Source organism: Piliocolobus tephrosceles, chromosome 17, assembly GCF_002776525.5.
Source record: "Piliocolobus tephrosceles isolate RC106 chromosome 17, ASM277652v3, whole genome shotgun sequence".
Lineage (NCBI taxonomy): Eukaryota > Metazoa > Chordata > Mammalia > Primates > Cercopithecidae > Piliocolobus > Piliocolobus tephrosceles.
In genome coordinates, this window is record NC_045450.1 from 31,486,650 (window position 1) to 31,500,503 (window position 13,854).

The window sequence follows — 13,854 nt, forward strand, 5'->3', positions numbered from 1 at the left end:
CAGTGAGCCAAGATCATGCCACTGCACTCCAGCCTGGGCAACACAGTGAGACCCTGTCTCAAAAAAAAAAAAAAGAGTTGCTTGCCATGTTGAGAACAGTTTGATTTCAGTGAAGGGATCACAGGGCTACTCTAATGCATACAAAAAAGTGTTTAAATGTACAGTGGACCCTTGAACAATGTGAGGGTTAGGAGTGCCCTACCCCCTTGCAGTTGAAAATCTGGGTATAACTTTTGTCTCCCCAAAAACTTAACTACTAATAGCCTACTGTTGACTGGAAGCCCTATCAATAATATAAATAGTCAGTTAACACCCATACACACACATGTACATGTGTGTGTGTTTGTGTGTGTGTATATACACACATACTGTCTTCTTTTTTTTTTTTTTTTGAGACGGAGTCTTGCTCGGTTGCCCAGGCTGGAGTGCAGTGATACAATCTTGGCTCACTGCAAACTCCACCTCCCAGGTTCAAGCAATTCTCCTGCCTCAGCCTCCGGAGTAGCCGATATTATAGGCATCTGCCACCACGCCCCACTAACTTTTGTATTTTTAGTAGAGACAGGGTTTCACTGTGTTGGCCAGGCTGGTCTCGAACTCCTGACCTCAAGTGATCTGCCTGCCTCAGCCTCCCAAAGTGCTGGGATTATGGGCATGAGCCACCGCACCCAGCTTATATACTGTATTCTTACAATAAAGTAAGCTAGAGAAAAGTTACTAAAATCATAAGGAGGAGAACATATATTTACTATTCATTAAGTGAAAGGGGATCATCATAAGGGTGTTCATCTTCATCATCTTCCTGTTGAGTAAGCTGCAGAGTGGGATGAAGAGGAGAGCATGGTGTTGCTGTCTCAGGGGTGGCAAAGGCAGAAGAAAATCCACGTATAAGTCGACTGTGCAGTTCAAACCCTGTTCAAGGGTCAACTGTACATGTATATAGGAAATGTACGTGTAGAGTGACAACAGACGTGTAGAGCGTGCTACAGCCTGAGGCAGCAGAAGAGCCCCTTTCCTTGATGTCTCAGGATGTATCATTTCTGTGTTTTCTCAGAAAGCTGAACCTCATTACATTCTTATCTGTTTCATAAATTGCCTATCAGCTTCCCGACTTACAAGACCAGAAATTTGTAATTAAGACAGAGGGGTTAGGACAGGGCAGAATTACCAGAGAGGTGGAGGTGTGTGGAGATTTAAAAAGCACATTCAAAATGATCACTGCTCCGATTTGGCTATGATAGTTGACATATTTTGACATTTCAAGTGATGCTAATTCTCAAGAGGGAGCATAAGTTAAAGCAAGTTTGAAGATCACTGTCCTAAATCCACATGGCTTGACACAAGAATGGGGTAGTACAATAAAATGTCATCTCACACCTGAGCAAATCAAAATTCTAGGAATTCTTTGTACTGGAGGAGATAATACGAATAACATGGCCCCTGCAAAGTCATCTACCGAGTTATTTAATCAGTGTGAGTTTAGAATTTAAATTCGACATTTGCAAAATACCTACCTAAAGCATCCCTACACTTACCACCAAAAGTAGGTATATTTGAAAGGTACACAGAACATTTCACACGTAGTGATCTTACAAGGCAGAAAAAAACGTTCTTAGGAAGCTTCTTTACAGCCACTTTTCATCCACAAGGAAGGCAGCAGCCATAACCATTTTTACAAAATAAGTGGAATCAATAATACCAAAAAGCCAAATTATTTAAATTTTTGAGTCATCTCTTCACTTCACCACTGGCCTCAGTAAATTCTGGACCCACTGGAGCAGCAGAGTTGAAGGTTAGGGAGAAGTTGGAAATTTCCTTAACCTGTTGGCAGCAGTCACCACGTAGAAATGTTTCTTGAGGCAAGGAGAGAATAAAAGAAAAGAAAAAGCATATATTTCAGACCAGTTGCTTTACAAAGAAACAATAAAAGGATTTAAGTGAGTCCAGCTGCTGGGGTTGGTTTAAATCTGATTACCTAAAAGAAAAACAAGTTTCTAAAATAATTATAGAATAATCACATGACTTTCAGGGGCACGTTGGGAGTAAATATGAAGTGGGAAGATATATCATCCTACCCCCTGTTTTTCTTTTTTTTTTTAGGGGAGTGGGGGTAGGGATGGGGTCTGGCTCTGTTGCCCAGGCTGGAGTGCAGTGGCATGATCTTGACTCACTGCAACCTTCACCTCCTGGGTTCAAGTGATCCTCCCACCTCAGCCTCCAAAGTAGCTGGGACTACAGGCAAGCGCCACCACGCCCAGTTAATTTCTGTCTTGTTTGTAGAGATATGTCTCCACTATGTTACCCAGGCTTATCCTGCCCTTTTCAAAATGGAGCACCCTAGAACAGTGTCTTATTTTTATTTTTTATCAGCCTACATCGTGCTTTGACAGAACAGTGTTTTTCAAATTGTGATTCACAACCAAGCAATGGGTCATGAAATCAAATTGGTGGGTTGTGAACAGCATTTAAAAAAATAAAGCCAAGTGGCACAGAATAGAAAATATCAGAATACATCATACTCTGTTAGAGAAAATGTTGTGATTTTTTTTAAACAGAGATGGGAGTCTCACTCTGTCACCCAGGCTGCAGTACACTGGCAAGATCATGGCTCACTGCAGCCTCAAACTCCTGAACTCAAGTGATCCTCCCCACTCAGCCTCCTGAATAGCTGGGACTATAGGTGCAGGTCACCATGCCTGAGTCAAATTTTTGTTGTGAGTGTGTGTGTGTGTCTTTCCCGGTATGTGTGTACACATATAGGTATTCTTGTGTACTTGCTCCATACATAAAGGGTTTTGTTTGTGCTTTTGGATCCCCAGTGAGGATCTAAGTCTATATTAAATTGTTGGAAGCCACTTCCCTGGATCACAATTGCTTTTTTTTTTTTTTTAATTATACTTTAAGATCTAGGGTACATGTGCACAACGTGCAGGTTTGTTACATATGTATACATGTGCCATGTTGGTGTGCTGCACCCATTAACTTGTCATTTACATTAGGTATATCTCCCAATGCTATCCCTCCCCCTCCCCCACAATAGGACCCGGTGTGTGATGATCCCCTTCTTGTGTCCAAGTGATCTCATTGTTCAATTCCCACCTATGAGTGAGAACATGCGGTGTTTGGTTTTCTCTTCTTGTGATAGTTTGCTGAGAATGATGATTTCCAGCTGCATCCATGTCCCTACAAAGGACACGAACTCATCCTTTTTAATGGCTGCATAGTATTCCATGGTGTATATGTGTCACATTTTCTTAATCCAGTCTGTCACTGATGGACATTTGGGTTGATTCCAAGTCTTTGCTATTGCGAATAGTGCCACAATAAACATATGTGTGCATGTGTCTTTATAGCAGCATGACTTATAATCCTTTGGGTATATCCCCAGTAATGGGATGGCTGGGTCAAATGGTACATCTAGTTCTAGATCCTTGAGGAATTGCCATACTGTTTTCCACAATGGTTGAACTAGTTTACAGTCCCACCAACAGTGTAAAAGTGTTCCTATTTCTCCACATCCTCTCCAGCACCTGTTGTTTCCTGATTTTTTAATGATTGCCATTCTAACTGGTGTGAGATGGTATCTCATTGTGGTTTTGATTTGCATTTCTCTGATGGCGAGTGATGATGAGCATTTTTTCATTCGTCTGTTGGCTGTACGAATGTCTTCTTTTGAGAAGTGTCTGTTCATATCCTTTGCCCACTTTTTGATGGGGTTGTTTTTTTCTTGTAAATTTGATTGAGTTCTTTATAGGTTCTGGATTTTAGCCCTTTGTCAGATGAGTAGATTGCAAAAATGTTTTCCCATTCTGTAGGTTGCCTGTTCACTTTGATGGTAGTTTCTTTTGCTGTGCAGAAGCTCTTTAGTTTAATCATATCCCATTTGTCAATTTTGGCTTTTGTTGCCATTGCTTTTGGTGTTTTAGACATGAAGTCCTTGCCCATGCCTATGTCCTGAATGGTATTACCTAGGTTTTCTTCTAGGATTTTTATGGTTTTAGGTCTAACATTTAAGTCTCTAATCCATCTTGAATTAATTTTCATATAAGGAGTAAGGAAAGGATCCAGTTTCAGCTTTCTACTTATGGCTAGCCAATTTTCCCAGCACCATGTATTAAATAGGGAATCTTTTGCCCATTTCTTGTTTTTGTCAGGTTTGTCAAAGATCAGATGGCTGTAGATGTGTGGTATTATTTCTGAGGGCTCTGTTCTGTTCCATTGGTCTATATCTCTGTTTTGGTACCAGTACCATGCTGTTTTGGTTACTGTTGCCTTGTAGTATAGTTTAAGTCAGGTAGCGTGATGCCTCCAGCTTTGTTCTTTTGGCTTAGGATTGTCTTGGCAATGCGGGGTCTTTTTTGGTTCCATATGAACTTTAAAGCAGTTTTTTCCAATTCTGTGAAGAAACTCATTGGAAGCTTAATGGGGATGGCATTGAATCTATAAATTACCTTGGGCAGTATGGCCATTTTCACAATATTGATTCTTCTTATCCGTGAGCATGGTATGTTCTTCCATTTGTTTGTGTCCTCTTTGATTTCACTGAGCAGTGGTTTGTAATTCTCCTTGAAGAAGTCCTTCACATCCCTTGTAAGTTGGATTCCTAGGTATTTTATTCTCTTTGAAGCTATTGTGAATGGGAGTTCATTCATGATTTGGCTCTCTGTTTGTCTGTTACTGGTGTATAAGAATGCTTGTGATTTTTGCACATTGATTTTGTATCCTGAGACTTTGCTGAAGTTGCTTATCAGCTTAAAGAGATTTTGGGCTGAGACAATGGGGTTTTCTAAATATACAATCATGTCATCTGCAAACAGGGACAATTTGACTTCTTCTTTTCCTAACTGAATACCCTTTATTTCTTTCTCTTGCCCGATTGCCCTAGCCAGAACTTCCAACACTATGTTGAATAGGAGTGGTGAGAGAGGGCATCCCTGTCTTGTGCCAGTTTTCAAAGGGAATGCTTCCTGTTTTTGCCCATTCAGTATGATATTGGCTGTGGGTTTGTCATAAATAGCTCTTATTATTTTGAGATACGTTCCATCAATACCGAATTTATTGAGAGTTTTTAGCATGAAGGGCTGTTGAATTTTGTCAAAGGCCTTTTCCACAATTGCTTTTAAGATAGGTTTTATGTCCATGGTACTAAAGAATTCTGTTGTAAACGAAATTATAAAGTTTTAAAAGTTTAACAGGCCTTTCTTATCTCCCATTTCTAAAATGTGGACGAATCAGGCCTCAAGCTCTAAGAATTTAGTTCAGGAGCTTCACTGTGATTGCCACTGAGAACATACGCTTAAGCTTCATTCTGTCACTTCAAGTATCCATATAAGCACAACCAAATGTAAGTTTTATGCCAGTTATTTTTGCTCTGTGACATTTTTAAATCAAGTTAGCAGCTTTTGACATGAGAAAGATTTTTCCCCCTAAATAATCTTTCTGTTTAGAATCAAAATGTAAGTAAAAATTTGGCTACAGGCTGGGTGCAGTGGCTCATGCCTGTAATGCCAGCACTTTGGGAGGCTGAGGCAGGAGGATTGCTTGAGGCCAGGAGTTCAAGACCATCCTAGGCAACTTAAAAGACCTCGTCTGCGCAAAAAATAGAAAAGTTAGCAAGGCATGGTGGTACATGCCTGTAGTCCCAGCTACTTAGGAGGCTGAGGTGAGAGGATTGCTTGAACCCAGGAATTTAAGGTTACAGTGAGCCATGATCATGCCACTATACTCTAGCCTGGGCAACAGAGCAAGACCCTGTCTGTAAAAACAAACCCAAAAAGAAGAAAGAAAGAAAAGAAAAGAAAACGTAGCTGCAGTTTTTTCAAAGGACATATTAGAATGACAAATTTCACCTTTACTAAGAGAAAAACCAAATACCTTCCATTTTCTTTGAGCTATGTATTTCTGCAGCAGTAGTTGGGATTTGAGACGAGCTTTGGATCTTGAAGCTTTGGCAGGCAAATTACTCAGCCACTCGTGTTTCAGGCACTGTGTGGCACTCATTCTGCAGCTGTGAAATCAAACAGCAGTTAAGACTTTTAGTTGGAGTTGCCTTTTCTCATCCAAAAATCTGTTCAGTTGGGTAGGAAGCCTGAGTCAGTGGAACAGATTAATCATTTAGGCAGATTCATGCCATGTATCAAAAAGGGAACTCTTTGTGTCTAAAATTCCCTTCCTTCAAAGTGCCAGAAGGTCGTCAGCAAAATGTTCTCTGACCTCTATAGCAGGAACATATTCCAGTGATTCTGGGAGGAACCACTTCCCAGAGGGGGCTAAGAAGTTGAAGCAGGGGCCAGGCGCGGTGGCTCAAGCCTGTAATCCCAGCACTTTGGGAGGCCGAGACGGGCGGATCACGAGGTCAGGAGATCGAGACCATCCTGGCTAACACGATGAAACCCTGTCTCTACTAAAAAATACAAAAAACTAGCCGGGTGAGGTGGCGGGCGCCTGTAGTCCCAGCTACTCGGGAGGCTGAGGCAGGAGAATGGCGTAAACCCGGGAGGCAGAGCTTGCAGTGAGCTGAGATCCAGCCACTGCACTCCAGCCTGGGCGACAGAGCAAGACTCCGTCTCAAAAGAAAAAAAAAAAGTTGAAGCAGGGCAGTAGGAAGGCTAGCTATGCCTGGAATTGCTCTTAAAGAAGCAAAAGAACAGGAAATTTGAAGGAAGCTTATTTCTCCTTCCAGAGTATGAAGGCAACTTGTTCATCTGACTTAGATTTTTTTTTTTCCCCTCTCACATAACTTTTCACCGTCAGAAAGAAACAAAACTGTAAAAATCAGGGAAACACAAGCTGTCTTAGAGCCCAGACTCTTGGGCCTTAGCCTTGGGTTGTTAATACCTTTGGTTATGTCCAGTTATTACCTTATTCTGAGTATCAAAAAACTCACATGGCTTGATCCATGACTTTGATACAGATGCTGAAGCCTAAATAGATCTTCTTCACCAAGAAACAAGGTATTCAGATATTTCTTCTGGAAATAACATCTGCATAGCTCAGGTTTTTTTCAACCTTAGCCTATGACAAGTGATAACTTGCAGATAGGACCGATCTACATATGCTTCTTTCTAAAACTGTATTTTATGCCCCTACTTGTTTGTTTCATTGATTTCCTTTGTCCCTTTCTCTGTTCCCTTTATTTTTCCAAAGAAGTAGCAAACTAAGAAATCTTGAACAGAATTTGTCCACAGGAAGAAAGACCTTCACAGTCAGCAGTCCTGCCCAGCTCCCAGACCTGGGGTCCCCGTGAGTGACAAGCAATGAAAGGTACCTCTTCTCTTTGACCAGCAACTGGGAAACAAAGTCCTTGGCCTCCTCCGAGAGCCCTTCAAAGGTGTCAGCATCAAAATCCCAGCTACAGTTTACAATGAAATTCATGGTCTCTGCATCTGTTTCCCCTAGAAATGGGGACAAGCCACTGAGTCTATAGAAGAGAGAAAGGACCATCAGTAGGTAGAGGCCACATTTGCCAACATGCGTTGGCAGAATAGAGAAGCTTACAGAGTTCAAGTGGACCTAGCCAGAACCAAGACGGTTCAAAAGAAAAGCACCCCCACTACTTCTCCACAGGATGGAGTCCAGTGTGTTCATTAAAGGGAGGACACAGAAGGATTTAAAATTTGGAGGCAAGAAGAATTTTTGGAATAAGTCCCCTCTTGTGCTCAGCTCTTTCCACCTCATTCCTGAAATAAAGAGTAAAATTAGGGCCCAACTTCATATGCCCAGTTATCAAGTACACATTGATTTAATTTTAGAAATAGAAATAGCCTTCCGTGTCCTTGAGACAGTCAGGCTTGTTTAGATGCTACCCAGGCCCCAAGCCAAACGAAAATGGGCTTTATTAGGCTGCCGCTAGAGGGAGGGTAGAAGAAGCAGGATACCCTGACGGCCAGCCTCAGGGATCTGAACTTCCCCAGCCTGGTGCAGCTCACACATCCGAGTGCAGGGACAGTGCATAGCAGTTACACAATAATCAGAAGATCAGAAGCAAAACATGACTTTGCCTCTGAGAAAGCAGCCATGGGAAGTCCACAGCCGGACAGAGAAGAAAACAGGGAGCACGGGTTCAACGATGCCATAAAGGGTATCCTGCCCTGCCCCCAACCCCCTTACCCCTTCAGTGCACTCCAGCCTCATTTGGGTTTTTATTTTGTTTTGTCTTTAAACAGGGCCTCATTCTGTCACCCAGGCTGGAGTTCTGTGGTGCAATCATAGCTCACCACAGCCTCGAACTCCTGGGCTCAACCAATCCTCCTGCCACAGCCTCCCAAAGTGCTGGGATTATAGGCATGGTCCAGCTCCATTTGTACCAAAGCACATGCATGTCTTTGCTGGAGGGCTTTCTCTCCAGCCGAAGCTTGCTTTACCCACCCAGAAGTATCAGGAAATCAATTCCACCCCATCTCCATTAGTCCACATGGAATAACTGATAAGAGTTAGTGTATAAATACCCCAACTCCCTCCCCTAGATGAAATAACTCTCAGGGGGTATTCCATGATGGATTCTGGAGTTCCCCAGCAGAATGAAACTCTAGTTGCCCACAATTGGGCCTTACTCCTGAGTCATGAATACCTTTGTTTTTTTCAGTTATTACTTTTATGTCTCAGTACCAAAAAATGCAATGGCTCAAGCCATAACTTTTTTTTTTTTTTTTCGAGACACGGTCTTGCTCTGTCACCCAGGCTGGAATGCAATGGCATGATCATGGCTCACTGCAGCCTCAACCTCCCAGGCTCAAGCAATCCTCCCACCTCAGTCTCCCTAGTAACTGGGACGGCAGGCACATACCACCATGACCAGCTAATTTTTTTTGGTTTTAGTAGAGACAGGGTCTCTCTGTGTTGCCCAGGCTGGTCTTGAACTCTTTGGCTCAAGCAATCCTCCCACCTTGGCCTCCCAAAGTGCTGCGATTACAGGCCTGAGCCACCGTGCCCAGCTCAACCCATAACTTTGATACAGCTGCTGAAGCCCAAGTAGGCCTTCCTCACCAAGAAACAGACCTTTAGACCTTTGTTCCAGGGAATAATATCAGCACATCTCAATTTTTTCAGTATTAACCTACTACAATAACTTGGAAATACGACCGCCTTATAAATATGGTAACTGACTTGATAACATACCCTTCCCTGGCTCCTTTCCTTCCCCCTCTCACTACCCTATTCCTCTATTGGGGTTTCCTGGGGATACTTCCCAAATAGACTACTTGTGCTCAAAATTTTGCTTCTAAGACTACCCAAAGGAAGACAAATGAACCCCATCCCCACTTCAGAGCCAGGCTACTAAGCACTCACAGCATATAGGTGATGACTCCCACACTCCACATGTCCGTGGGGAATGAGACAAACTCATAGTTGACGACTTCTGGGGCCAGGAACTCGGGCGTGCCGAAGTTCACCTTCAGCTTCTCTCGAGGCTTGTATCTGGGGAAGAGGGGAGGGTACAAAGAACCATGGGGTGAGGCCTGGGAGATGTGGATGCTGGGGCTCATTTCTGGTGGGATGCAGACATTCCCCACTTCCCATCAGCCATATGGCCTGGACCCCACACCCACAGTACACTTGTGAATTACTGGGGAATACTCAGATCCCAGGCCCCAGACTTCAGGCTTTTCTAAGTCAGTGATAGAATCAGAAAACTACAGTCTTCCTCCTCCAGGCGTTTGCTGCTTTCAGTAGTCAAATTTATAGAAACAGAAATAAGGAAGGGGTTAGGGGCAGGCAGAAAATGGAAAGTTATTATTTAATGGGTATAGAATCTCAGTTTTGCAAGATGAAAAAGTTCTGTAGATTGGTTGCACAAAAATATGAATGTACTGATTGTACATATTTATGGCATATATGATGCTTTTTTTTTTTTTTTTTTGAGACAGGGTCTCACTCTGTCACCCACGCTGGAGTGCAGTGATAAGATCTCGGCTCACTGCAACCTCCACCTCCCAGGCTCAGGCAATTCTCTCACCTCAGCCTCCTAAGTATCTGGGGCTACAGGCACACACCACCACATCTGACTAATTTTTTGTATTTTTTGTAGAGATGAGGTTTCACCATGTTGCCTGGGCTGGTCTCAAACTCCTGAGCTCTAAAACTCTGCCTGTCTTGGCCTCCCAAAGTGCTGGATTACATGCGTGAGCCACTACACCCAACCATTATATATGATGCTTTGATACATGTGTACATTGTGGGATGGCTAAATCAAGCTAATTAACATATGTATTACCTCACATACTTACTTTTTATGGTGAGAACACTTAAAGTCTATTCTCTTGGCAATTCTCAAGTATACAATACATTGTTATTAACTATAATCACCATGTTGTACAATGGCTCTCTTGAATTTATTCCTCCTTTCTAAGTGAAATATTGTATCCTTTGGCCGACATCTCCCCAGTGCCACCTGCCCTGCCTTCGATAACCACCATCCAACTCTCTGCCTGTAAGAGTATGTCTTTTTCAGATTCCACACCTAAGTGAGATCACGTGGTACTTGTCTTTCTGAGCCTGGTTTATTTCACCTAACATAATGCCCTACAGAGTCATCCATGTTGCTGCAAATGACAGGATTCCTTTCTCTTTTGAAGCAGAACAGTATTCATTTGCATATATACACCCCAGTTTCTTTATCCACTGATGGACACTAGGTGATAACTTTTATGTTATGTATTTTTTAAACCACAATTCCAAAAATAAAAAATTAGAAAAAGTTCTGGACATGAAGTTTAAGGCTAGGAAGACAGTCAATGGCTGAGTGGGAAAGGGGGGCAAATAGTGTGTTTTAGAATCACCCTTGAAGAAAAGGAGTCTCTAGCTAAAATTTCATGAGCACTTTTTATATGCCAGGTACTATGCTAAAAGTTTTATACATGTGTAGCATCTCTTTCCCTCCTTCCAAGAGCCCTATGAAATAGGTAGGATTATCATCCCCATTTTATAGATGAGGCAATTGAGAATAACAATAATAAAATAAATAAAATGAATATTCTGCCAGTATACCCTGCTTCCTTTAAATCAGCTTTCAGAGAGCAATCTCCTCTCCTCCAAATTTGCTGAGAGCCAGGCAGACAATGACTCAGCGCCAACACAGCTGAGCCCATCCAGTGAAAGAGCAGCAAAGTGGCGGGGGTTGAGGGACTGGGCTGGGAGACTAGACGGATGGATAGATAGATAGATAGATAGATAGATAGATAGATAGATAGATAGATACATGTTATGAGAGAGATATATAGCCCCCCCCACACACACACACACATATATATATATATATATATATTTTTTTTTTTTTTTTCCCCTGGCTTCTAACTTGCATAGTCCTTGTTATAATGTTGGGACACTTTAGGCCTCAGGAGAGAATCTCTCTCTCTGTGTCCTTCTCCAGTCCTTCTTTCACCTGCCCAAGGCAGGACTCTAATCTGACTATGGATCAAAAGGCCTTCATTCTACAGAGGGTCCTGCCCCTACCCTAAAGGAAGGAATGCAACACAGAGAGGCTAAGAAAAAGACAGGCTTTACTGGGTTTAGATCATGGGCTTTTTGTCCAATCACCTTTCTGTGCCATTGTCAATCATGCCTATGTAATGATGCCTCCATAAAACCCCAAAAGGACAGGGTTGGAGAGCTTCCCGATGGCTGAAAACGGGGAGATTCCTGGAGAGGGGGACACTCAGGGAAGGCATGGAAGCTCCATGCCCCTTTCCCCATACCTCGCCCTATGTCCCTCTTTACCTGTATTCTTTGTAATATAAACAGGTAAATGTAAGTAAGTGTTTCCTTGAGTTCTTTGAGCCATTCCGGCAAATTAAGCAAACCCAAAGAGAGGGTCGTGGGAACCCCAACATGAAGACATTCCATCAGAAGCTCCAGAGGCCTGCACTTGTGACCAGTGACTGGGGGAAGAGGGGGTATCCTTGAGGACTAAGCCCTTAACCTGTGGGATCTGACGCTATCTCCCAGTAGGGGATGTCGGAACTGAACTGCAGGACACCCAGCTGGCATCTGCTGCTCACTGGTGGGGAACCCACCTGCCTGCTTTTGATCACAGAAGTCTTCAGTGTTGTTTGCTGTGGTGTGAGAGCAGAGGAAATACAATTTGAGAGCTTTTCCCCAAACAGCCACTCAGCATGGAGGTTTTTGGTTTGACTAAGTTTTGGTAAATTGACCTACAGCCCTTTTCACCTCCCCACCAGGTAAGACCCTGGCCTATAGGATAATGTTCAGACGTGTGAGCCTCGCATTCAGGATTCCCCATTAGTGCTCTCATCTTCGACTGTATTTTCCCCCGACCGGCCTGCACATACAGCGTGCACCCTGTTCTCAGCCCACAACTCAGAGGGCACCCCCACCTCCCCTCCAGATAGTGCTACACTAGAGCTGGCTCTCAGGTGCACGGGAGTCCTGAGTGCCTCTCCTTCCAGCTCCGCCTTCAGTGATATCATCTTGGTAGCTTGTAATTAGCAAACACTGGCAAAGATTACAACTCAAACCCATCCCCTCTCACTCCCCACTCCCCTAGGGCTGGTGCTGAAGCATTTGCCAGCATAGCAGCATTGCCTGCAGACAGCAAATCCTGTCCACCAGTCCCTGCCAACTGCTCAGAAAAGCCTTCCCTGACTCCAGGGGCGTCCAATGGTTGCTCCTTTCTCGGTGTTCACAATGTGTCCCTGCAAATGCTCATTTGGCAGCGGACCATCAGGTGTTTGAGAGTGTACTGCATACACCAGCGTGTGCATTCTCAGTGAAGACAATATTGCCCCGTGGGGGACAAACATTGGTTCTTGGGGGACAAAACAGTCTTACCTATTACAATGGTTTGTGGCTCTCCAAAGCCACAGCACATAAACAGATACGCAGTACATCAGTGGTATTAAATTTCATGGCATAGGGGGACTAGGCGATTGGGGAAATAAAGTCAAAAAGGGCTCACTACAGGGCAGGTAGCGATAATGAAATAGGTTGAGAAACACTGCCCTAGTGTATACGACATGCAAGCGTGTGGGAGGCATCTGAATTTTATAGTATATTATCAGGGAAAATACTAAGCAATGTGCTAACATGGTAGATTGCATGTGATTTTTTTCCGTTTATAAACTACAATACACTGTGTGATAGAGACCCTGAAGGCCTTGTGGGATGATATGAACTTCCTCCTGCATTTACACTAGCAGCACATGGGGCACTGAAAATGCATGATCACACTGCAAATGGGTAACGTTTACACTTCAACCAGTGGAGGAGTGACCAGGAAAACCAGCACTGAGGGTGTGGATGCTGCTTGGGAAGCAGGTGCTGGAAGGCAGAGCTGAGCTCAGGCATGCGGCTCTGCATCCAGGGGCGATGCTGTGTTTCCTTCCACTCGTGGATGCCATGGAGGGCACGGCGTGGTGGCTCATGCCTGTAATCCCAGCACTTTGGGAGGCTGAGGTGGGCAGATCACTTGAAGTCAGGAGTTCAAGACTAGCCTGGCCAACATGATGAAACCCTGTTTCTACTAAAAATACAAAAATTAGCCAGGCATGGCGGCGGGCACCTGTAGTTCCAGCTACTTGGGAGGCTGAGGCAGGAAAATTGTTTGAACCCAGGAGGCAGAGGTTGCAGTGAGCCGAGGTTGCACCACTGCACTCCAGCCTGGGTGACAGAGAGAGACTCTGTCTAAAAGAAGAAGAAGAAGGAGAAGGAGAAGGGAAAGGAAAGAAGAAGGAGAAAGAAGAAGAAAGAAGAAGAAGAGGGAGAGGAAGAGGGAGAGGGGGAGGAAGAGGGGGAGGAAGAAGAAAGAAGAAAGAAAAGAAAGAAGAAGAAAGGAAAGAGGAAGGAAGGAAGAAAGAAGAAGAAGAAGAAGAAGAAGAAGAAGAAGAAGAAGAAGAAGAA

General features: G+C 43.6%; 1 protein-coding gene across 2 annotated transcripts in view; it reads right to left on the reverse strand.

The window, feature by feature from the left end:
* Positions 1 to 1,596: 1,596 nt before the first annotated feature.
* MYLK3 (myosin light chain kinase 3) overlaps positions 1,597 to 13,854 on the reverse strand; it is a 55,981-nt gene continuing 43,723 nt past the window's right edge. Inside the window, exons 10-13 of one of the 2 annotated variants that reach the window (XM_023189601.3) lie at positions 9,289 to 9,417; positions 7,268 to 7,420; positions 5,875 to 6,007; positions 1,597 to 1,853 (exon numbers count right to left, since the gene is read on the reverse strand). In XM_023189601.3, coding sequence (XP_023045369.1) covers positions 1,794 to 1,853; positions 5,875 to 6,007; positions 7,268 to 7,420; positions 9,289 to 9,417 — 475 coding nt within the window. In that variant the 3' untranslated portion in view covers positions 1,597 to 1,793. The remainder of the gene's footprint in view (positions 1,854 to 5,874; positions 6,008 to 7,267; positions 7,421 to 9,288; positions 9,418 to 13,854) is intronic. The other variant, XM_023189603.2, reaches the window with a different exon arrangement.